Raw genomic sequence first — 27,227 nt, forward strand, 5'->3', positions numbered from 1 at the left:
TGGACACTATCAAAGGCCCCAAAAACTGAACTGGCTCACCTATGCATTTCTTGTGATACAGCTGCTCTGCTTTCACCGCACAACGCTAGGCTGAAACAAGTTTGCTGGTGACGTCGCACTCCATGTACTGGCAACTGGCAAGCGTGACAGTCTCAGACATGGAGTGTCAAATAGGATGCATTTGTAAATAATGGGTGGTATTCTGCCATCTACAAACTTTTTCAGATTCCCGAGCCAGACAGGTTTAGAGCGATCACGGAGCAACGATTTGGATGTTGCGGGCGAGGGGCGACACAGGTGAGAAACGAGGTGTGAACTTTTGATATAGTGTCCGTCCTGCAAAACACTGCTCTGTTTTCAGGGGCTAGGTCAATGCATGTTGTCTCTTCTCCTACCGGCTTCTAAGATACTTACCAGACACACCATCACTATGATGACAGTGAGCTTGAGGTTCTTCATACACATGGCACGGGCCAAGTTACGACTGGTGGTCTTGAAGGTGACTGACTGGAGGAGGGAGGAAGGGGACATTTGATACGTGGGTTATTAGATTGCATTCAAATGTATTGTCATCGTACAGCACAAGTACAGTACAATGAAAAGAAGTTTGGCATCTAACCAGAGTTGTTAGACTAATGTAACAGGAAAGTGCAATATAAAAATACAGGTGATTAAACTAGATATAAATTATATAAATGAGTAGTGCTGAGTAATAGTACTAATCAGATCTACGTACAGTGTTATAGTATTATTATGTACAGTGATAAAGGTATAAAGACACTATGGTAGTAAGTCACTGGTCAGCGGTATAACTAGTAAGAGTAGGTAAGGGATGTACAGATATTAGTGCTGTCAAACGATTAAAATATTTAACTCGATTAATCGCATGATTGTCCATAGTTAACTCGCGATTAATCGCAAATTAATCGCATTTTTTTTTTTACCTTAAACAGATCTTTTTCAAGTTCCAAGTTTTAATACTCTTATCAACATGCGAGTCAACAAATGCTTGCTTTGTGCAGCCATTTAACACAAAAGGATGACCCTCATGCATTGCAAATTTGCATCAAATTCAAAACAGAGTGATGCACAAAATAACTTAAGAAAATAATAATTTAAAACAATGAATAAAGTGTGCATGAAATAATAGGGGAAAGAAAACGTTAGGAACTTGTTACATTCACACACACAAGGGCTGATTAATCACACACCCCCCTCTCTCCCTCACACACACATTCTCACAGGTCTTTTTCTCTTTTGCCCCTTCCTCATCTCTCTCACCCCCCTCTCTCTCTATATCTCACACACACACACACACACACACACACACTTCAGAAACAAACATAGTATCAATGAGAGCATCAATAATACACCTGAGTGAAGTCTAGTAAAAAAAAAAAAAAAAAAAAAAATTAGTTAATCTTGAGTTAAAAAAATTTGTGGCATTAATAGAATCGGGAGTTAACGCGATATATTTGACAGCCTTAACAGATATAGATATAGTATCTACAGGTATGTAAAAAGGATTATGTGCAGATATGGATAAATATATATATGGTGAATATAAATATATGTATACACTATATATACACCAGTATATATAAAATATATATATACAGTATATTATATAGATTAACGTCCCGGGTGCAACTAGATTATTTACAGGACTAGAGCAAAAACAGGTAGTCTATATTAAGACTGAGACGATATGCCATTTGGAAGAATGGATAAATCGGGACAAAATTATCGATAAATAGATTTTTGTATTATTATTTTAAAAGAATACTACTCGCTGTTGTGGGCCAACTACAGCATCGCAAAAACTACAGTGAGTGCACGTGACACACACACAAACTAACGTTAAATAATAAATAAAAAAAGATTTAAGAAAAAAGTATTTACATTTATTTTATTTTATTATTATTAAAAAATGTACACATGCAAAAAAAATCGATAAGTGACGCCACTTATCGATTTCACAGTTATCGATAAGTGGTCTCAGCCTTAGTCTATATTAACTGATTATTGCGAGAACAGAAGTGTGAGAATATTGTAAGTAAAGCTTTCCCAACCGGATGATCATTAGTGGGCCTTTAAACTCACAGAGTCAACGAGGTTTTCTGTCTTGTCAATCAGCAATTCCAGCTTCTCTCCTCGCTGAGCTACCAAGTCTGGAGAAGAAGAACACAGACGACTCTGTCAACCAAGATGACAGTGATAATGGAGGCATAAAGAGAGCTTAAAGCTAGTTTATTATTATTTATTGTTTACTAAAACAAAAAGTGTTACGCTAAATGTGGAAATGTCCCGGTATATCTGTACATTCCCCTTCAAGTGAGTAAATGTGAGATGTATGAGGCCAATAATCTGTTAATAAGGCTCTAACACAGTGAACACTAGATGGTTTATATCATAATCCAGGGATTAAAATGGAACACATTCTTTTGACTGAAGCTTTGTCCAGACCTGCAATGTGGGGTGACAGAGGTGATAGGAGCAGGGGGGGGGTAACTTGAGTTTTACTTTTACGATTTTAAGACATCACAAGACACCATCTCTTGCACTTTTATGTGTTATCTTCAAATGACTGGGTTACTCTACTCTAGGTGGTAAATGATTCAGCAACAGGTCCTGGTAGGAAAATTCAATATTGATGATTAAAAATGTGTGTGTAGGTCATCAGCTAAGAACACTAAGGTCTTCATGAACTTCATGAACTTACTACAGACGGTTAACCGGGTTAATGGTAGTCAGTGCGTTTTCGAGGGGACCTTTTGTCCTCTCGCCAGGCGGTCATTGTAAATAAGAATTTGTTCTTATTAATTGACCTGCTGGTTAAATAAATAAATACTTTTTTTTAGTGTGGTAGTGAAAGGGTTAACACTTTGTAGTGTGGTAGTGAAAGGGTTAACCTTCTGTAGTGTGGTAGTGAAAGCGTTAACACTTTGTAGTGTAGTAGTGAAAGGGTTAACCTTCTGTAGTGTGGTAGTGAAAGCGTTAACACTTTGTAGGGTGGTAGTGAAAGGGTTAACCTTCTGTAGTGTGGTAGTGAAAGGGTTAACCTTCTGTAATGTTGTAGTGAAAGCTTTAACACTTTGTAGTCAAGTCAAGTCAAGAGTTTTATTTGTCACGGCATACAAGTATACAATGAAATGCGGGGGGTCTTGCCCGCAACGATTGTGCATAATACAATAATAATAATATAATAAGAATCCAATAGAATGACATTGTGCAATAATACAAGTAATCAAAGTAGGGCATATCGGTATATGTACATGAGTTTTGTAGTGTGGTAGTGAAAGCGTTAACCCTTTGTAGTGTGGTAGTAAAAGCGTTAACCCTACCCTAAAGGGCTGCGTCCTTTCCCCTTGGCTCTTCTCCCTCACACCAACCAGTTCACCCCCCTGGACAGCTCAGTCAAGGCCTTCAAGTACGCCGACGACACCACCATCCTGGGCCTCATCTCCAACAACAACGAGTCCATTTACCGGCAGGAGGTGGACAGAGCAGTGAGGTGGTGCGCATCCAACAACCTCCTGCTCAACAGTAACACCTCCAAAACCATGGAAATTGCCCTAGACTTCGGACTTAAAAAAAAACACCCATACTCCCAATAACCATCGCAGACCAACCCATAACCCAAACTGATTCATTCAAGTTCCTCGGCACCCACATCAGCAATAAACTCAAATGGGACATTAACACCACTGCCATCATCAAAAAGGCCCAGCAGCGCCTGTACTTCCTCAGACAACTGAGGAAGTACAGAGTCCAACAACACCTGCTGGTCCAATTTTACACTGCCATAATTCAAAGTATCCTTACCTCATCCATCACAGTCTGGTACGGTTCCACTGACAAACACACCAAACACAAACTCCAACGCATCATCAAGACAGCCTCCAAAATAATTGGCTGTCCCCTCCCCTCTCTGGACTCCATCTACACCTCACGCACAGTCACCCGCTCTGTTAAAATAGTCAACGACCCCTCTCACCCAGCACACCACTTATTCCAGCACATGCCCTCAGGTCGCTACAGGTCCATCCTAACACACACGCTTCACAAACAGTTTTTTCCCCACAGCAGTTCTTTGATAGGGAGGGGGGTTATAATCTGAGGGGAGAACACAATTTAAAGGTGCTAAACGTACGCACTACCATGAGAAAAACACTGCATCTCGATATGTGGAGTGAAACTGTGGAACAGTCTAAATGTGGTGCTAAAGCAATGTCCAAACATGAGACAATTCAAACTGATGTATAAGGAAATTATGTTCACAAGGTACAGGGATGAGGAAGGGACTTGATATTCACGGGTATTTACATTTTTATTTTGTTTTCTATTTTATTTTATTTTATACATATATAGTTTTTGTTTTTTGTTTTGCATATATATATATATTTTTTTTTCTTTTCTTTTTTATGTTTAAAATAGTACACTCATTTGAGTAGTGGAAAAGGGGTAGGATTAAATAAGTGTATACTTCTTCCTACTCCTTTTCGAACATGCAGATTGAGTTGTTTTGCTTTTTGTTATTGTTTGTTGTATTCATTGCATGTTCGAAATAAAGACTTCAAATCAAATCAAATCAAAATCAAACACTGAACACCCTGGCCCGCCCCCCTTTGCACAGACGGGCAAGCATCTGTCACTGACTGACACTGTTACCGTGACTGTCCTATATGTATTTATGTATATATGTATTTATTGTGGGAGTGGGAGGGGGGGGGGGGGGGGCGTTTTTGACATTTTTGATGTTTGATGCAGGGGCGGGGCTAGGGGGTGGCTACTTGGGCTCAAGCCCTGAATGTTTTCTGAAAAGCCCTGAATCTATTAAAAAAAGAAAAAAAGAAAATATCATAATTTTTTTTCTTTTTTTTTGACAATTAATCATTGTTACATGAAAATATGTTTGCACCAGATTTAGCAGAAGCACATTTTCATCTGTAGTCTATCCAGCTGCTAACTGTATTTGAGTGAGTTAAGTCTTGGTGTTATGGTAGACTCAGACCTAAGCTTTAAATCACAATCAACAAGTTGACAAAAACATAATTCTTCCACCTTAGAAACATAGCTAAAGTACGGCCATTTATAAATCAAAAGCACGCTGAAAACCAGATCCATGCCTTTATCTCAAGCCGACTCGACTACTGTAATGCACTCCTTACCGGCCTCCCGAAAGAATACGATGATAACTATTTTATTGCAATGCACTATTGCATTATTTTATTCTATTTTACTAACTATTTTATTGCACTGCACTATTTTACTTTGTATCAGTGATAATCAAACCGTAAACAAAGACGCATATTAACACTTTCAGCGCCAGATGGCGCTGTTTACTGTTACTGTTGAAAGGCCAGCGCCTTTTAACATGGGGATACGTGGCTGTGTTTGCAGGCCTAAAGCTATATTATATATTATAGCTATGGATCTAATAATATAGTCGATTGTCATTGAGTTTCTTCCGGTCAAGATGCAAAAAACTGATCATTTTTCCATCCATACATTTCCGTTTTATACCGTCGTGAATATGAGTGTAGTTTCAGGGTGGTCTGGTGTCATTTCCAAAATGACAGACACCAAGCCACATCGTTTCAAATGGAGTGCAATAGCGGCCGCAAGGTGTTAGGCGGCGGTATTGGACTTTTGAGATCTCAGACCCATCCCCAGTGATAACACAGGCTGCCAGCATGTCTTTATGAATGGAAATATCGAATAAAAGAAACAACGATGAAAACCTGACTATACTCTGGTTTTCGGGGGTCCTGGCGCTCAACGTTCGGCGAGTTAACCCTAGATCTTAGATCCTAATATGAAAAACGATGTGATTTAATGTTCTATGTCTTACCTTGACTTTGTCTATTTTACTGCTATCTATTTTATGCTTTATGTCTGCACTTTATGCATTGCTCTTGATCTGCCAATGTTGTGCTCATTTTATGCCTGTCTTTTTGTACTGCTGTGAAGCACTTTGAGCTGCAATTCTTGTATGAAAGGTGCTATACAAACAGTGTATTATTGTTATTATTATTATTATTATTATTATTATTATTATTATTATTATAAATTATTATAGTTTGCTTCATTAATTAAAGGGTGTGAATTTAAGTGCCTTTTGTCTGCTTTAAGGTGGTGGTATAAGTTAAAGGTTGTGGTGTCGAAGTTAAAATCCTAAATCCGCCCCTGGTTTGATGTCTGTTTCATGTTTGATGTAACCAGTGCTTAACATCTGTACCGAAAACAATTACCACCAACCATTGTTGTGTGGCATTAAAGTATCTTGTATCTTATATTGTAACCCTTTGTAGTGTGGTAGTGAAATGGTGAACCAAAGAAATTGCCCTGTCGCTTTTATCAGGTCAGCCATTTTCCCCTTACAATGCGACCCAAGGTTAAATGACACACCCACATGCACACACCTACACACATATGGGGGATGAAACAGGTCGCAGAGCGAACGAACGATCCACTCACCGCATCACTGCTCCGCGTGCACACCGCGTGCACACATACACGTGCACACACACGTGCACGTTGCTTTTTTATTTTTTTTATTTTTTTACTTTTTTTAATTTTTTTTATATATATTTTTTTTGCTGCAAGAATTTTTATTTTTTTAATTTTTCTTTATTTTTTTTATATCTTTTTTTTTGCTGCAAGAACGAATCTGTGAGTATTCGGGGACAGGATATGGTCGATGACAGATTACTTAAAATATACCTATATCTTTTTATTCACACTTTGGTAGATGATTAATACATTCTTAAAAGATCCAGCTCCCTTCAAAGCTGTAAAGTAATGTGAATCTCTACCCACTTTCAAAACCACTCTCACTCAGTCTGTGTGGTTCTCCAGCTGCACAAAGGCAGAGCAAGAGGCTCTACAGAGGGTGGTGAAGGCGGCAGGCACGATCGTCGGGACTCCTCTAACAAACATCACCTCCCGCTGCCTCCACCGCTCCAAGTGTATTATCAAGGACCAGTCTGTCTCATCCAGCACATCACCTCTTTCAGCTCCTTCCCTCAGGGAGGAGATACCGGTCCATACATACAGAGTTGAAGACTTATGAACAGCTTTTTCCCCCAAGCAGTCAGACTGTTAAACGCTCATTGACTGTCTCCTCACATGCACCATGCACTTACCTGGACTTGATAAACCACTATGTTACCGCTCATCATGCACTTTATTATTTAAAATATTCTGTTATATGTACAGTGTTATGTGTTTCATGTATGTATATATTGTACTACGGTCTGTGGGAGCTCCCCTGAAATTTCGTTGTATACTGTTCCCCTAAGATTCCACCAGGGGGCAGTGAAGCGTAGGAATACATTGACTGCTATGAATGAATGAATGAATGAATGAATGAATGAATGAAAACTTTATTTAACAGATTGCAGAATGGGTACAATACAGTACGGCTCAATACTCCCTGGAAGAAGAGATCTTGTATCTCAATGGGACATTCCTGGATAAATAAAGGATAAATAAAAATAAATACACACAATTGTTAAGGGGATGCAGACCAGAGAAAGACGTTTGTCTTGTTTACATCAGGGTCCCCCATTTTCATTTCATATTGACATTTATGACATACTCAACATACATGACATTTATGGCATAGGGACATATAGGTATTTAGTACTGATACATTTGTGACATATAAGGTATTCAAATATACAGTACTGTTACTCATAGATCCTGACAGAGTATAGATGGGGAGGGGACTGTACATTACAGGGCTGTATGCTAAGCTTTTTCACTAGGGGCACACTTGCCCCTAAATGAGAAATTTAGGGGCAAAAAATATTTTTTAGGGGCAAATTTTTTAATAACAATTTTACCATTATTAAAAAAAATATGTTCCTCCTGCCTCATTACTGTGGTCCTTTTATTTAACATTTAAGTGCGTTTGTTTTCAGGTTTGTATCTTTTATAATGAACCAACTGAGAGTGTGTAAATCACTAATAGAACAAAAACAACAAACTGTGTGTGTGTGTGCGCGCGCGCTTGTGTAGTGCTCCTTGAATGAGATCATCACAACACACACACACCATTAATCAGGAGGAGAAGAAACTCTGCATACATTTGTTTCACAATGAAAAGTGCTTTAGAAATCAAATGAATTATTATTATTGTAAATAACCTCATGAAAGGTTTATTATTTGTATGGGTAATTACCTGCTTCATATTTGTGATGTTACTGGTTTCAGTGTATGCCTAAAGTGATCAATGTGTTGGGCCGTTTATAGAGATCTATGCCAATTAATGTTTATGTATATCCGGGACTTTTTTTTTTATAAGAATTGAGAGGTATTTGTATATATGACCTTTATTTTGAAAACTGTTGCAACGCAACCTTATTTACATTTGCGCTTTTGACAGTGAAATGTTCAGTCCAACTTAGCTCGAAGGAAAGACTAATAAAAAAGGTTTAATTGACCCGTATGAGGCTCTTACGGTAGGACTTTGATTGTTTATAGAAGTGGAATGTAATACTATGCAAAACGAGAAATAAACAGTGATTTTACCAGCAGTCATTTCATTTCATATACGGGGAACCGACAATTATTAGTATTATATTATTTGCATATCGTCTCATTATTAGATAGATAGGTTGATACTTTATTGATCCGCGGTGTCAATTTAAGTAGACAGTATTTCACGTCCTAATAGTGGGGTACTCACGTAATGCATGGCTGATCCTGAACGTTAGACGTTTCCGTGTCCCCGTCAATCAATCATCACATCATCACGTCAATCATCATCATCTTATCATCTCTCCACATCGGACGTGGTTGTCATAAAATTGACTGATATCCATTATCCACTCCGTTGTTCTTGCGGAGCAAGAGCCATATTATTATTTAAAGGAAGCGGCCATATTCAGTTTCGTTTCGCTAGGAATTATGAGATTTGGTGTTGGATGTATAGACTACGCAGATAGGGACCTGGTCTTTAATCGCACGATAGACTACAAGTTCCAAGTATATAGCGTGACCCAGATTCACTCCGCGCAAATCTTTTTTTTCACTCAGGCTATCGGTGATCGCAGTAAGTTCATTCATTGCCGACAGATTCTTGTGTCGCACTGACAGCTCGCGTGAGTGGCGTCATCACACGCATTGGATAATTTAGGAGTGAAATGCGAATGCAAGGCTTGAAAGCACTACTCGCAAGCCCGCCCCCAGATAATATTTACCAATCGCAACGGCCAATTAAAGGGGCAATTCGCGATCATATCATCGCAGCGTACAGGCCTGCATTAGGAGGGGGTGGGTGGGTGGGTGGGAGAGAAATATACATATACGGCGGGGAGAGAATATATACATGCGGTGGGGAGGAGACTGTCTATTAGGAGGGGGTGGGGGTGGGGGGTTTGGACATTTACGGTGGCCAGTTTCGAATTGCAGCCTTACATTTTAAAATACAGGAACTTGGTGCAGCCTTTCTTTATGTGAGCAACTGTCAAAATCCAGCTAGATGGGCCCTTGATGAATTCCCTTTCCATCCTGTACCAAAAGTCCACGTAAAAAGTATTAATCCTTTGATAATTTTGCTGGGGTATAATGGTGTGGCTACTCTCAAATGCTTGCATAATCATTCAATACATAATTGAACAATAGGCTATTTATATAGCATGTATGTAGAAGTGAAATGACAATACATATGACCTGTAGCCCATGGGGGAAATATACATATTCGTTTAGAATTAAAAACAAAATACATTTCTTTGTTGTGAACATGTATTTACATAGCATTAAAAAAAGTCAACCAACGAACTAGATTCTTGTACCGGATCTCCTCTCTGGTAAACAAGAATACCCTGAAGACTCTGGCAGGAGCACTCATTCAAGGGTACTACGACTATGCTTGCACCTCATGGTACCAAAGCACCTCAAAGGCGCTAAAAACAAGATTACAAATATCACAAAACAAACTAGTCAGACTACTACTTGACCTTACCCCTAGAACCCACCTCACCCCTGCACACTTTGACAACCTAGGATGGCTTAGAGTAGACGACAGAGTACAGCAACTTGCAATGGGCCTGGTCTACAAGATACACTATATGACTAAGGTACCCATGTACATGTCAAAATACTTCACAAAGGTCAGTGAATACCACGAGCACAACACCAGAGGAAGCTCAACAAATCATGTTAAACCCTGAATTAAGTAATCTGTCATCGACCGTATCCTGTCTCACAGATTCGTTTTTGCAGTAATTTCTTTTTTATAAAAAAAAAAAAAAAAAAAAATTGTGCACGTGTTTGCACGCGTGTGTATGTGTGCACGTGTATGTGTGCACGTGTGTGTGCACGTGTATGTGTGCACGTGTGTGTGCACGTGTATGTGTGCACGTGTATGCACGCGTGTGTGTGCACGCGTAGCAGTGTGTGTATGGTTGCACGTGTTTGCACGCGTGTGTACTGCACGCGTGTGTGTGCTAGCTTTTCGTTCAGCGTTTCTCTGATTGGCCACACGGCCACGTGACCGCCCTAGCACACGCCCTTTTCCGCTGAGAGACGCGGCATTAGCGCTGGTCGAACCAACGCGCTGCTCGAACCAGTTCAGTGTGACTGTACTAAACTCTTCCACCACATGATGACCGACATTTGACATACAGTACACCTCCTATCTATGTTGGGATTATGTTTGGTCATGACAAAACAATAAAAATCGCTACTGTTAGTAATGCTGCCACCACCCACTTCAATGACAGAGCTCTCATATTTGCGAATGCATATCTTAAATTATGGCGATGTGTCTAATATGGCTGTCGTGAAGTCATTGATAAGCGACAGCCATATTAGACACATAGCCATAATTTAAGATATAGTTTATGCATTCGCAAAATATGAGAGCAGCTGTCATTGAAGGGCTTCAACGGAGCACCGCCGCTGCTGCTGCTGGAGCTGAAGTCAAGTGATGTACAGTGACGAGTGAATCTGGTAGTTGGTTGTTAAAAACGCGAAACATAATAACGTTACGCTTTCTAGTTCAGCGCATTTCATAACTGTATGGGCTTTGTTTATACTTCAGAGCTCAGAGGTGATGTACAGTGACGAGTGAATCTGGTAGTTGGTTGTTAAAAACGCGAAACATAATAATAACGTTACGCTTTCTAGTTCAGCGCATTTCATAACTGTATGGGCTTTGTTTATACTTCAGAGCTCAGAGGTGATGTACAGTGACGAGTGAATCTGGTAGTTGGTTGTTAAAAACGCGAAACATAATAATAACGTTACGCTTTCTAGTTCAGCGCATTTCATAACTGTATGGGCTTTGTTTATACTTCAGAGCTCAGAGGTGATGTACAGTGACGAGTGAATCTGGTAGTTGGTTGTTAAAAACGCGAAACATAATAATCAGTCAGCAGCGCTCCACTGCTACCGCAGCTGAACACAAGTTGGTTGGTAGTGGTACGCGCTGCCGCTAGCTCCTTGTAGTGCTGTGACAAACTGTCAAAAAGGGCTTTAGTTTTTGAGATACCCCTACCGGAGGTAGAACAAAACACAAGCATATTTTTCCTCATCTCTAAGGTCTCCCATATATGAAATGGATTCTTGTATAAAAATATTTTACTGCAAAAATTGTTAAATTGATAGATATTGTTATACAACCCCAAAGGAAAAAACAACCAAAATATAGCCTGGCCGTATGAGAGTTGAGACATATAAACTCATGTAGATTAATAATGGTTGTGAACTTGTGCTGAATCCAGCAATACGACATGTGTAAATATAGCATGCATGGTCAGGGAGTTACATCAGTAAATGTATGGTGTCCTAAATGAAAGAAAATGAAACATTGACATAATGAAGTCTTCAGTCCAAAGCCCATTATCAGCGGTGCATCAGAAGCATGTTGACAAATTCAATGTTACTGCAAAGTAAAGTCACTTGAGGTAATGTTCTGGTCTATATTGTTAATATATTTATGATACATTTAATAATTTATATATTTCATATGATACATTTTATGATACTTCATATGGAAACAAAGATCCAATTGAATCAGGTTGAAATTTAAATAGAACACCTTTATTTCAATCTACTGCGTTCTGCCCCTGCTGTATTCACTGTACACACATGACTGGAGTAAAGCGAAGTCTGACAGCTTACCACTCATTGGCAACATTTTATTTCTAATTGTGTTTACCTTGGAAACAAAGTAGTTGTTGAAATGGGTTGCAATGTCAAATGGTTTAGTGATGAATATACCATCTGACTCAATAAATTATGGCGTTTTGCCCATTTTATTTCTACCCATAGCTTCATTCAATGTTTTCCATCCATAGTCTCTTACTACATGACATACAGATAGACAGTACTGCTACATCTATACGCTACATCTATGACATATCAGATTTGCAAATACAGTACTGTTTGTGATACAAAAGTGTCCAGAAAAAGAGTGTATATACATTTGGCGTAGAAACTGTACATTGGAGGAGGTTGGGTGGGTGGGGTGGGGTTGGGTGGGTGGGTGAGGGCTGTACATTGGAGGTGGGGGGGGTGGGTAGGGGACACACATTTTACACTGTACATTGGAATACTGACAAAGCCTTACTTGGTCATTTACTGTACAACTAGGTTAGGACATTTTTAGGGGCCAGTTTCGAATTGCAGTCTCACGTACTGTAGGTGTTTTGAGAGTGGTTTTGAAAGTGGGTAGTGATTCACATTCCTTTACAGCTTTAGGTAGGGCGTTCCACATTGATGTGGCATAATTGCGAAACGTGTTTAGTCCCTTGTTTGAGCCGAATCTGGGTTTTACATGATTTGTGGAGCTCCCTCTGGTGTTGTGATCGTGGTATTCACTGACCTTTGGGAAGTATTTTGACATGTACATGGGTACCTTGGTCGCGTAGTGTATCTTGTAGACCAGGCCCATTGCAAGTTGCTGTACTCTGTCGTCTACTCTAAGCCATCCTAGGTTGTCAAAGTGGGCAGGGGTGAGGTGGGTTCTAGGAGTCAGGTCAAGCAGTAGTCTGACTAGCTTGTTTTGAGATGTTTGTAATTTGTTTTTTAGTGCCTTTGAGGTGCTTTGGTACCATGAGGTGCAAGCATAGTCGTAGTACCCTTGAATGAGTGCTCCTGCTAGAGTCTTCAGGGTATTCTTGTTTACCAGAGAGGAGATGCAGTACAAGAATCGCGTTCGTTGGTTGACTTTTTTTTATTACATTGGATGCCATTTTGTCACAGGAAAGATTAGCCTCTAGGATGGAACCCAGGTAGGTAATTTCATCTTTCCTTGTGATAATATTGTCACCCACTGTAACCGAGAAGCCGTCGGTCTTGCCGAGTTTGTTATTTGAACCGAAGAGAATGGACTCTGTTTTGCCCATGTGTAATGATAGTTTGTTGTCGGCGAGCCATATGCAGATTGCCTAGTTCCGAGCTGAGGGCTTTTTCAACCTGTAACTTGTTCTTGTCAGAGACCAGCAGGGCTGAGTCGTCCGCAAACAGGAACAAGTCGCAGTCACAAGCTGATGACATGTCATTTGCATAAATTAGGAATAGTAGCGGTCCTAGTATGCTTCCTTGTGGAACACCACAGCTCACTGTGAGGGGGGGGATAGGGTACCGTTTACCTCCACCATCTGTTCCCTCCCCTCCAGGTAGGATTGTATCCAGCTCACTGATAAACTAGTGTGAGTGGAGAGAGAGGAGAGAGAGAGTGGAGAGAGAGAGTGAGAGAGTGAGAGTGAGAGAGGAGAGAGAGTGGAGAGAGAGGAGAGAGGAGAGTGGAGAGAGAGTGGAGAGAGTGGAGAGAGAGTGGAGAGAGTGGAGAGAGAGTGGAGAGAGAGGAGAGAGAGAGAGTGGAGAGAGAGAGTGGAGAGAGAGTGGAGAGGAGAGTGGAGAGAGAGGAGAGTGGAGAGAGAGAGTGGAGAGAGAGGAGAGTGGAGAGAGAGAGTGGAGAGAGTGGAGAGAGAGGAGAGAGAGAGTGGAGAGAGAGGAGAGAGAGGAGAGTGGAGAGGAGAGTGGAGAGAGAGGAGAGTGGAGAGAGAGAGTGGAGAGAGAGAGTGGAGAGAGAGAGTGGAGAGAAAGGAGAGTGGAGAGAGGAGAGTGGAGAGAGGAGAGTGGAGAGACGGTCGACCATTGGACCCTTCGTAGTTTACATTACACATAGAAACTGCGTGACTCGCGAGAGAAGTTGTCACACAGCTGTCAAACGCAGCAGGGCCGAAGAGCTAGTCTGGTCCGCTCTGCTCGGTCCATTATGATGAAGTTGACAGGGCCACTACGCAAAGCCATGACTCGCACACCGGGCTCCTAAATGATTTGTCCAGTTCGCACATATCTGTGGTGACGTCATTGCTACTTTAGAGCTGAACAAACTTTCTATACCGTTTATACCGTCCACCCCTACCGGACACAAACACAACCCTTGCGTTTTCATGTAACTGAGGGAGAAAGGGCCAGAACTGTACACAGCATGGTCGTGTAGGGAACATGGTTAGTCTAATCTATACAAAAATAAATATATATATATATATAGCTTCTTATTCAGTGTGCCTATATCTATATGAATGACATTGTAGTCTTGTTTTGTAAGCTTGTCGGTGTAGCAGCCTAAGTGTCTCAAGTCACGACGAGTTGAAATAAAGGTTTGGAATTAAATGAACTCAGTATTGACAACAGTCTCTACGCAACGTCGCAACCCCTATTGTCGTGCTAAACAGAACGTCCTGTATTTCTTGAACCCATTCCTTACAGTTACAGCCATAGATATATAGATATCTATGGTTACAGCTACCGAGCTCGAAATGTTCCTTCCACAGTCAGTTGAGCACTGCGGTCAAGTGAGCCGTCTTTTGCTTTTGCGTGGTCAAGTGAGCCGCTCTTGTTTTTCGAGTGCGCGATTAGTTCCAGGTTTACGGTAATGCATTAAAACAAGCCTGGGACGCTGTTGTAATGAACCGACGTGACTTTTGAACACAGTCTCACAAGTAGATCTTACAGAAATACTTAATATGACATTGAATGCGCATCGAATCAATAGGACGTTTAGTCTAATCAATAGGACGTTTCGTATGTGCAGTATTATTGAACATCGAATCAATAGGACGCGCAGTATATTCGATCACTAAACTAAAGCTACAGACAATTCCACAGAGGAACACTTCCGGTGAGGATTTCAAAGTAAAGGATGGCATGTGGTTCATTTCTATTATTTCATAAGTAGTTTATTACACTGCCATGTTTGTACTTAATACTTCTCAAGACTACTTGCACAAATAATATTAACTACTTTTACTGTGTACTTTGAGTAATTTGAGTTTCAAAGTCCTTTTTATAGAACAATGAGTATTTTCGACTAACTTTGATGTGGGATAAAAAAAGATTTTCCCATAAGCACTTTATGAAACTGCCATGGTTGTACTTAGTACCTCTTAGACTACTTGTACAAATTATATGAAATATTTTTACTGTGTACTTTTTGAGTAATTTGAGTTTCAAAGTCCTCAGAATCAGCATTTTCGACTAACTTTGATGTTGGATAAAAACAATTCTTCCCATAAGCACTTTATGAAACTGCCATGGTTGTACTTAGTACCTCTTAGACTACCTGTACAAATTATATGAAATATTTTTACTGTGTACTTTTTGAGTAATTTCAGTTTCAAAGTCCCCAGAATCAGCATTTTCGACTAACTTTGATGTGGGATAAAAAAAGATTTTCCCATAAGCACCTTATGAAACTGCCATGGTTGTACGTAGTACCTCTTAGACTACTTGTACAAATTATATGAAATATTTTTACTGTGTACTTTTTGAGTAATTTCAGTTTTAAAGTCCTCAGAATCAGCATTTTCGACTAACTTTGATGTGGGATAAAAAAAGATTTTCCCATAAGCACCTTATGAAACTGCCATGGTTGTACTTAGTACCTCTTAGACTACGTGTACAAATTATATGAAATATTTTTACTGTGTACTTTTTGAGTAATTTGAGTTTCAAAGTCCCCAGAATCAGCATTTTCGACTAACTTTGATGTGGGATAAAAAAAGATTTTCCCATAAGCACCTTATGAAACTGCCATGGTTGTACTTAGTACCTCTTAGACTACTTGTACAAATTATATGAAATATTTTTACTGTGTACTTTTTGAGTAATTTCAGTTTTAAAGTCCTCAGAATCAGCATTTTCGACTAACTTTGATGTGGGATAAAAAAAGATTTTCCCATAAGCACCTTATGAAACTGCCATGGTTGTACTTAGTACCTCTTAGACTACCTGTACAAATTATATGAAATATTTTTACTGTGTACTTTTTGAGTAATTTGAGTTTCAAAGTCCCCAGAATCAGCATTTTCGACTAACTTTGATGTGGGATAAAAAAAGATTTTCCCATAAGCACCTTATGAAACTGCCATGGTTGTACTTAGTACCTCTTAGACTACCTGTACAAATTATATGAAATATTTTTACTGTGTACTTTTTGAGTAATTTCAGTTTCAAAGTCCCCAGAATCAGCATTTTCGACTAACTTTGATGTGGGATAAAAAAAGATTTTCCCATAAGCACCTTATGAAACTGCCATGGTTGTACTTAGTACCTCTTAGACTACGTGTACAAATTATATGAAATATTTTTACTGTGTACTTTTTGAGTAATTTCAGTTTCAAAGTCCCCAGAATCAGCATTTTCGACTAACTTTGATGTGGGATAAAAAAAGATTTTCCCATAAGCACCTTATGAAACTGCCATGGTTGTACTTAGTACCTCTTAGACTACGTGTACAAATTATATGAAATATTTTTACTGTGTACTTTTTGAGTAATTTCAGTTTTAAAGTCCTCAGAATCAGCATTTTCGACTAACTTTGATGTGGGATAAAAAAAGATTTTCCCATAAGCACCTTATGAAACTGCCATGGTTGTACTTAGTACCTCTTAGACTACGTGTACAAATTATATGAAATATTTTTACTGTGTACTTTTTGAGTAATTTGAGTTTCAAAGTCCCCAGAATCAGCATTTTCGACTAACTTTGATGTGGGATAAAAAAAGATTTTCCCATAAGCACCTTATGAAACTGCCATGGTTGTACTTAGTACCTCTTAGACTACGTGTACAAATTATATGAAATATTTTTACTGTGTACTTTTTGAGTAATTTCAGTTTCAAAGTCCCCAGAATCAGCATTTTCGACTAACTTTGATGTGGGATAAAAAAAGATTTTCCCATAAGCACCTTATGAAACTGCCATGGTTGTACTTAGTACCTCTTAGACTACCTGTACAAATTATATGAAATATTTTTACTGTGTACTTTTTGAGTAATTTCAGTTTTAAAGTCCTCAGAATCAGCATTTTCGACTAACTTTGATGTGGGATAAAAAAAGAGTACGGTAAGTCAGCAAATTAGATATTAAGTGATCTTAGAATTATATTTTGTGTTTAAGTAAACATGTATAAGTATGTTAACAGAAGTTCCCAAACCCACACCACTGAAGCATTTATTTTGTGCTCGGTGGTCTCAGCTGTTTTTTAAATGATATTTCCTTATCCCGCCCTTAGTATCTGTGTACACAATTCTAAATGAAGTAGCTCAGTAAGCAAGGTAACCTACAATATTTTCCAGTGTCCATATTGTTCGAATGGAGTGTTTTTATTTTACACAATATTTAAAGATTTGTATTCTACATGTGTCTGTTGGGAGTTACATTAGAGACTATTCCACAATGTGTTTTACAAAGGGATTACTTCAAGATGAGGAGGACCTGCTATGGCAAGGAGGACTGGGGGACTGTCAAATGGAGAGGAGCAACCATGAACCATCCAGTTCAACGTGATGGCAGTAGCTGTGGGGTCATAGTTACCATGGTAACATCGTTTTTTACTTTAACTATATGTAATATTTATGCTTCTGCTACATATATATATATTCTTATATTTATTTCAGTCGCTTGATTATTATACAAGTTTAAAGAATAAAATAGTCAATGATGTTAAAAGATAAGTCATTCATTTCTAAATTATCAATTTTCAGTTTATTTTTTAGGGGAAAAGTGATGAGGGCTGGTTGTTGACACAGCAGTTTGTCATGTACATTCTTCAAGTTGTGTTAATTACCTCATTACAAGTATTAGTTATTAATAGTTTGATCCTTTTTATTGAAATATCAATTCAATTTATTAATTTTATTGGCAAAAACGATGTAGCGCAGAATAGATGACAAGTGTGATTGTGTGTGTTGGTGTGTAGATGGCAAGAGCAGTGATGGAGGCCTTTCCTGCATTACCAGTTATGTCCTTTGGGACATCCAAAAAGGAGATGGCTTGTGAGAGGAGAAAGTGTGCACTTTCAATACTCAATGGTTCAGGTTTGTAAGTCATTTGTCCTGCTTTATGTTATGGTTCTTAGTTAGTTGTTATGGAAATAATTATCTTCTATTAATCCAATGCAATCAAACAAATCTACAATAACTACAGCCTGTAAAATTGCCTTTGAGTCCACACACTACAGCATTTATAGCCTACAGCATCATAGATTTTAAGCACAGGGCCCAAACCAAATATCCCATACATATCTCACTTGAACCCATAACTTATATTAATTTTACTTATATTGAGACATTAACAGTTGAAGAATAACTTTTTTTCCTGCTGCAATAAGGAATGTTGACACTTAACCTGTCACGGTTTGTATCAGGAGAGCAGGGAAGAGGAAACGAATACAGATTGTTCCAGGCATCCAGGAACAGTTTATAGGTGGTTTATTGAAAAAAATAACAGAAGATTGATTGATTGATTGATTGAAAAGTTTATTAACAGATTGCAGAATGGGTACAGTACAGCTCAATACATACAGGGGTGTTAAGGGGATGCAGACCAAAGAAATACTTTCGTCTTGTTTACATCAGGGTCCCCCATTTTCAATTCATCATAACATATATGACATACATGACATACAGATAGACAGTACTGCTACATCTATACATTTATGACATATCAGATTTGCAAATACAGTACTGTTGTGATACAAAAAGTGTCCAGAAAAAGAGTATATACATTTGACGTAGAAACTGTACATTGGAGGAGGTTGGGTGGGGTCGGGTGGGTGGGTGGGGGTTGTACATTGGAGGGGGGGGGGGGGGGGGTTGGGGTAGGGGGGGACACACACTGTACAATGTACATTGGAATACTGACAAAGCCATACTTGGTAATTTGCTGTACAACTGGGTTAAGACATTTGTAGGGGCCAGTTTCGAATTGCAGTCTCCCATAGGTGTTCTTTGAGAGTGTTGCTTACAGGCAGAGTGGCAGGAGGCATGGGTGAAATATGGAACACAAAACAGGGCTTAGAGTGAAACAGTGACAAATATTAATTCCTGCATTTTTTTATTTGTTGCATACAGGTCATTGCCTAGTAATGTTTCGAATATTACGGATTGTTTATGTATGTCTGCTTATATGTTGTTCTGTTCTGTTAACTGTATACATATACAGTATGTCTAAATAACATATTTTCTTTTCCTGCAGTGTTTCAAATGGAGGACAACTGTGCAATGTGCTCTGCCTCAAAGCCCCCAGGATCTGGGCCTCCCACTACAGATTGGGTGAGTGTTTGTCGTAGTGTATAGTGTGTCTAATCAATTCTAATCAAATTCTATTTATGATATTAGATGTATTTACAAAACTGTTGAGTCACTGGGTCTATCCAGATCAGGCGGTCCAGTGAAAATGCTGCAGGGCCATGCTTCGATTTCTACTTTTCGGCGCATGGCGAATAATGTTTTTACGCCAACCTCGTGCGTCAGCCCTGCTGCAGCCCACACACATTAACTCTATTCAAAATGACTGTGTAACCGATATAAATTGATTTACTAACAAAACAGTCAAGACAACTTCTCTCAGATAAATGGTAATGTATATACATTGTTTACACATATAATGAACAGAGAGAATATAAAATGTGATGAGTAGTGGAATAGGGATACTGACAATTATAATCATGTCTAATAGCAACATATTAAATTAAAGTGTAACTTCACCCCAGGTTTGAGCCTAAGTCCACCCACATGATGACAATAGCCTCAATGCAGCGTTGACAAAGCTACATTAGCTTGGAAAATAGCAATATGGGGCACTGAATTAGCACACCCCGCGGTTCCTCCACCTCACTCTACGCCGCTGGGAGACTGATGGTACATGTCCACCAGATCAGGCCTGGAAACCAAATTATACCTTGAGGCAACACAAATTGACCACTTGGAGAGAGGTTTGTGTGTGTTATCTGCTGGTGTCCTCTTTCACACACCAACATCCTGTAAGTCACTATTAAAACATGGGAAGCAGGGAGAAGCAGGTCGTATGCAATACATAACTGACCAATGAATACCAAAAGGTAACTACATTATAGTGATGCAACATGGGGTTTTCCCAGAACTATAAATCTTCTACCTATAACTACCTAAAAAACATTTCTATTTGAAAAACTGAAAATTTAGACATAATATACTTATTTTCTGATATTATTAAACTGGTGTTTGAGGCGAGTATGCTACAGACTATAGCTACATGTAATAAAGTTGACATGAATCTAATTTTGCCAAAATTATTCTCTATTGCACTTCATTACTTCATCATTTCCGATGACAAGATGTATCAGATTTGATGGTGACTCATTTCATTTTACAGCTACAGTGTGACACCTGTGAAAGATGGTTCCATGAGCAGTGCCTGGGGGTGAATCAGGACCAACGCCAAGAAGCCAGGAAGCCAGGAAGCAATTGGAATTGCTGTCTCTGCAACTAGGGCAGAATAATTAAGAAAAAGGGGGGAAAATCTGTGTTGACAGAGTCACATGGGGAGCAATAACTGGTCATGACGACGAGGTCTCCTTTAGCCTTAACTGGCGTGGTTTATTTAATATGTACATTTGCGCCACTAGACCTGCTCTCCATGAGAGCTAGAGAGAGAGAGAGACAGAGGGGCAGGGAACAATCCCTTATACCTGATACCTGACGTCAGTTACAATAGCTGCGTCTCCTTACGCCTATAGCGCCCTCTTACTGTGGAACAGTTAAAGTGCAGTTACATGCAAACATTAATACTGTACTTACACTTAACAATCTGTTTGCCTGTTTTTGTCATACATAAACACAATCACTGAATGACAGTGTTTCAGTTGATAAGCTTTCATTTTTTGTTTTTAATATTTTCTCCTTTAGCCTTAACTGGCGTGGTTTATTTAATATGTACATTTGCGCCACTAGACCTGCTCTCCATGAGAGCTAGAGAGAGAGAGAGACAGAGGGGCAGGGAACAATCCCTTATACCTGATACCTGACGTCAGTTACAATAGCTGCGTCTCCTTACGCCTATAGCGCCCTCTTACTGTGGAACAGTTAAAGTGCAGTTACATGCAAACATTAATACTGTACTTACACTTAACAATCTGTTTGCCTGTTTTTGTCATACATAAACACAATCACTGAATGACAGTGTTTCAGTTGATAAGCTTTCATTTTTTGTTTTTAATATTTTCTCCTTTAGCCTTAACTGGCGTGGTTTATTTAATATGTACATTTGCGCCACTAGACCTGCTCTCCATGAGAGCTAGAGAGAGAGAGAGACAGAGGGGCAGGGAACAATCCCTTATACCTGACGTCAGTTACAATAGCTGCGTCTCCTTACGCCTATAGCGCCCTCTTACTGTGGAACAGTTAAAGTGCAGTTACATGCAAACATTAATACTGTACTTACACTTAACTATCTGTTTGCCTGTTTTTGTCATACATAGACACAATCACTGAATGACTGTTTCAGTTGATAAGCTTTCATTTTTTGTTTTTAATATTTGCTCATCTCCTATGCTTATCTATGTAGTTTAGTTGGATATTCATATTTTTATTATTGGCATGACTACTTACTTTTAGTAGAATGTATATATATAGTTAAAGGTGTTCATATTCATTTTATTTTCAAATATATGTTATAAGTATCTACGTTTATTGATATTATATGTGTAAATAGTAATTTTGTATTTCAAATACATCATGCTAATTTCAAAGATGCTTGTATGTGTGTTTTTATTGCAACATCAAAGCAACCTAGGTAAGTTGAACATCAAAAGCCAAAACAAAAGTTAAAAAACAAACTATAAAAACTCTAATATTGGCACGTGCTACTACAGTTATACTGTTTTAAAGGTAAAAGTTAAAATATCTTCTTGCAATACATCCAAAAATAATTTTCACTGTGTTTCGTGAAATTTTGACAATGCAGTCTAAAAGTATAATGAACCAACCCTGTTCATTTGTGCTAGATAATCAAAAACAGTCATTCCACAACTACATGTTCATGACTTTTTGCTAAAACTATTGTATTGATTCAATCATTTAGAATTGCAATGTCATTGTGAAATAGAAATGTTCATCATATTTTTTTTATTCAGCACAAAATCAAGACAGTACAGATATGCAGATATACTTTACAACACGTTTAACATCATGTCTGTACCGAGACTGCTATGCTTGGGGAAGGGGCGTGGGGGAAACATAAAAAGAAAAAGAAAAACAGGTACACCAGAATTTGCAGATAAAAAAATGCAGTACTGTTGAGTCCAGAAAAGAGAGTATATACATTTGACGTAAAAAAGACGTACATTGGAGGAGGTTGGGTAGGTGGGGTGGAGTCGTGGGGGGGGGGGGGGGGGGGGGGGGTTGGTTAGGCGGGGTGGGTGGGGAACACTACAAGCAAAACTGTACATTGGTAAGTATTACTGGTGAGATAAATCAAACACATTTTTAAAAGAAAATGACAATCAAATGGGAAATAAGATGAAAATAAATATAATGCAGTGCCTTTATAGCCCTATACGCTCTATACAAGCCCACTTTATATCGAACTGTTCACCTTGCAACCTGATCAGATGAGTCATCCTCTCCATGTCCTGAATTTCTTTAACTTTGTTTAGCCATTGGTTATGTGTTGGGGGACTGTGTGATAATTTTCTTGGCAGCAGTTAACAGTATTTGAAGAAGATACACACTTTTCCTTCCCTCAATGCCCTCCGTTATGACTCCGAGGATGGCAGTTTTGAAATCTTGTGGGATGTCCATGTCGAATACTTTTTTTTACATCCCTGAATGCAAAAAGTCCAAAAGCAGGACAACAGTAAGATTTTGGTGGGACAAAGTGGGACAGATAGATAATGTAAATTTTTGTATTAGAATAACTCGTCTTCACCGAATAGATTAAGGTTAAATCAAAATAAATACAAATTAAATACAGAATTATATCTCTCCACATTCATCTTGGCACTGGCAGCCGGCTTGTTACCACCTAACATCTGTTTTAAATATTCAAACGTTATCACTTGACAGGAATGTCTTGTGTTCGATTTTTGCTTCGAAAAGAGGGACATCCTCTCAATACGTGGGACGCGGTCTCAAATGGTGGGACAGTACAACCAAAAGGGGGACACCTGGTCACCGTACCCAGAAGTGACATAATTTTGGGCATGTCCAGAAAATGTATGGTTAATTTGTTCACCACATCCCCTCCAGCATTGGCTTGTGGGAGTTGTACCTGCTTTAGCAGTCAATAAGGGGGTCTTGAAAAACATACTAATGACCTTCCATATATATTCTCTCCAGGAGTTAGAATTAGTCACCTTATAATTCAGTACAAACATCGAACCACTCCTCTTCTTGTGAGATCTCCTGTTGGAGCTCAGCCTCCCACTTCAACTTAATGTATAGCGAGTCGTTGGGGTTCATTGATATTAGGTTTTGATATAATTTAGAACGAATTTTTTGTTTTGAAGCATCAATTTGTATATTAGCTATAAAGCGTTCTATTGGAGAAGGGTGTCGAATTTTTTGTCCCAATCTTCCTGGTTTTCAAAAAAATGCCTTAATTGGAGACATCTGAAAAAGTCAGTACTAGGAAGGCTAAACTCCACTCTGAGTTGTTGGAAGGATTTAAGCAGGCCGGAGTGAATAAATTGGTAAACAAATTTCAGACCCTTTGTCCTCCATCCACTGAATCCTGCATCCAGAGTTGATGGTGTAAAGTCCCCAATGAAACCAATTGAGGTCAGGCCCGATGTTAAAGGCAAACTGAACTCTTTCTGGACCGCTCTCCATATTTGTATCGTAAATCTCGACCATGCTTGGCCAGCTGTAATGTTTTAAAACGCACTAGGTAATTTCCCCTGCCATATTAAACGTGAGAGTAATTGATTTAGTAAATTTAGTAAAAGTGTGGTTACCAATTGGGATGGCCAGCATTAGAAACGGATACAGTAGTCTAGGGAGTATGTTCATTCTGATTATTTCCACCCTCCCTATCAAGGAAAGAGGCAGAACAGTCCATCTATCCACGTCCTCTCTGATCTTATTGATAAGCCTCGTGTACTTGGCTTTATACAAATTGGTCAAATGTGGGTGTTATGGTATGCCTAAATATTTAATACCAGTACTTGGCCATTTAAAAGGGAAGAGGGATATGGCCTGTTGAGAAATGTTCCCCCCAATAGCCAGTGCCTCTGTTTTGTCTATGTTAATTTTATATCCAGAGTAATAACCAAATGTTAAAATTTTACTCATACGGCATGGAATCGACCTCGAAATAGAAATGTTAATTAAAAGGAAAAAGGAAAAATCTAAACCCAAGTACTAAGTACAACCATGGCAGTTTCATAAAGTGCTTATGGGAAAATCTTTTTTTATCCCACATCAAAGTTAGTCGAAAATGCTGATTCTGAGGACTTTAAAACTGAAATTACTCAAAAAGTACACAGTAAAAATATTTCATATAATTTGTACAAGTAGTCTAAGAGGTACTAAGTACAACCATGGCAGTTTCATAAGGTGCTTATGGGAAAATCTTTTTTTATCCCACATCAAAGTTAGTCGAAAATGCTGATTCTGGGGACTTTGAAACTGAAATTACTCAAAAAGTACACAGTAAAAATATTTCATATAATTTGTACACGTAGTCTAAGAGGTACTAAGTACAACCATGGCAGTTTCATAAGGTGCTTATGGGAAAATCTTTTTTTATCCCACATCAAAGTTAGTCGAAAATGCTGATTCTGAGGACTTTAAAACTGAAATTACTCAAAAAGTACACAGTAAAAATATTTCATATAATTTGTACAAGTAGTCTAAGAGGTACTAAGTACAACCATGGCAGTTTCATAAGGTGCTTATGGGAAAATCTTTTTTTATCCCACATCAAAGTTAGTCGAAAATGTTGATTCTGGGGACTTTGAAACTCAAATTACTCAAAAAGTACACAGTAAAAATATTTCATATAATTTGTACACGTAGTCTAAGAGGTACTAAGTACAACCATGGCAGTTTCATAAGGTGCTTATGGGAAAATCTTTTTTTATCCCACATCAAAGTTAGTCGAAAATGCTGATTCTGAGGACTTTAAAACTGAAATTACTCAAAAAGTACACAGTAAAAATATTTCATATAATTTGTACAAGTAGTCTAAGAGGTACTACGTACAACCATGGCAGTTTCATAAGGTGCTTATGGGAAAATCTTTTTTTATCCCACATCAAAGTTAGTCGAAAATGCTGATTCTGGGGACTTTGAAACTGAAATTACTCAAAAAGTACACAGTAAAAATATTTCATATAATTTGTACAGGTAGTCTAAGAGGTACTAAGTACAACCATGGCAGTTTCATAAAGTGCTTATGGGAAGAATTGTTTTTATCCAACATCAAAGTTAGTCGAAAATGCTGATTCTGAGGACTTTGAAACTCAAATTACTCAAAAAGTACACAGTAAAAATATTTCATATAATTTGTACAGGTAGTCTAAGAGGTACTAAGTACAACCATGGCAGTTTCATCAAGTGCTTATGGGAAAATCTTTTTTTATCCCACATCAAAGTTAGTCGAAAATGCTGATTCTGGGGACTTTGAAACTCAAATTACTCAAAAAGTACACAGTAAAAATATTTCATATAATTTGTACAGGTAGTCTAAGAGGTACTAAGTACAACCATGGCAGTTTCATAAGGTGCTTATGGGAAAATCTTTTTTTATCCCACATCAAAGTTAGTCGAAAATGCTGATTCTGGGGACTTTGAAACTGAAATTACTCAAAAAGTACACAGTAAAAATATTTCATATAATTTGTACACGTAGTCTAAGAGGTACTAAGTACAACCATGGCAGTTTCATAAGGTGCTTATGGGAAAATCTTTTTTTATCCCACATCAAAGTTAGTCGAAAATGCTGATTCTGGGGACTTTGAAACTCAAATTACTCAAAAAGTACACAGTAAAAATATTTCATATAATTTGTACAGGTAGTCTAAGAGGTACTAAGTACAACCATGGCAGTTTCATCAAGTGCTTATGGGAAGAATTGTTTTTATCCAACATCAAAGTTAGTCGAAAATGCTGATTCTGAGGACTTTAAAACTGAAATTACTCAAAAAGTACACAGTAAAAATATTTCATATAATTTGTACAAGTAGTCTAAGAGGTACTAAGTACAACCATGGCAGTTTCATAAAGTGCTTATGGGAAAATCTTTTTTTATCCCACATCAAAGTTAGTCGAAAATGCTGATTCTGGGGACTTTAAAAACTGAAATTACTCAAAAAGTACACAGTAAAAATATTTCATATAATTTGTACAGGTAGTCTAAGAGGTACTAAGTACAACCATGGCAGTTTCATAAAGTGCTTATGGGAAGAATTGTTTTTATCCAACATCAAAGTTAGTCGAAAATGCTGATTCTGAGGACTTTGAAACTCAAATTACTCAAAAAGTACACAGTAAAAATATTTCATATAATTTGTACAAGTAGTCTAAGAGGTACTAAGTACAACCATGGCAGTTTCATAAAGTGCTTATGGGAAAATCTTTTTTTATCCCACATCAAAGTTAGTCGAAAATACTCATTGTTCTATAAAAAGGACTTTGAAACTCAAATTACTCAAAGTACACAGTAAAAGTAGTTAATATTATTTGTGCAAGTAGTCTTGAGAAGTATTAAGTACAAACATGGCAGTGTAATAAACTACTTATGAAATAATAGAAATGAACCACATGCCATCCTTTACTTTGAAATCCTCACCGGAAGTGTTCCTCTGTGGAATTGTCTGTAGCTTTAGTTTAGTGATCGAATATACTGCGCGTCCTATTGATTCGATGTTCAATAATACTGCACATACGAAACGTCCTATTGATTAGACTAAACGTCCTATTGATTCGATGCGCATTCAA

The 27,227-nt window shown here is 38.3% G+C and overlaps 1 protein-coding gene and 1 long non-coding RNA gene across 2 annotated transcripts in view; one reads left to right on the top strand and one right to left on the bottom strand.

Annotated features, from left to right (window-relative positions):
• Positions 1-27,227, bottom strand: part of LOC311226106 (vesicle-associated membrane protein 7-like) — a gene marked incomplete at its 5' end in the record, with an annotated part of 38,634 nt that overhangs the window by 11,071 nt on the left and 336 nt on the right. The window contains 2 exons of the mRNA XM_084311481.1: positions 415-507; positions 2,104-2,171. Coding sequence (XP_084167607.1) covers positions 415-507; positions 2,104-2,171 — 161 coding nt within the window. The remainder of the gene's footprint in view (positions 1-414; positions 508-2,103; positions 2,172-27,227) is intronic.
• Positions 17,718-19,563, top strand: LOC311224711. The gene is made up of 3 exons (XR_014619464.1): positions 17,718-17,845; positions 18,227-18,344; positions 19,504-19,563. It is a non-coding gene; the product is annotated as an uncharacterized lncRNA (long non-coding RNA).

Source organism: Notolepis coatsorum (assembly GCF_963971535.1).
Source record: "Notolepis coatsorum genome assembly, chromosome: 3".
Taxonomy (NCBI): Eukaryota; Metazoa; Chordata; class Actinopteri; order Aulopiformes; family Paralepididae; genus Notolepis; species Notolepis coatsorum.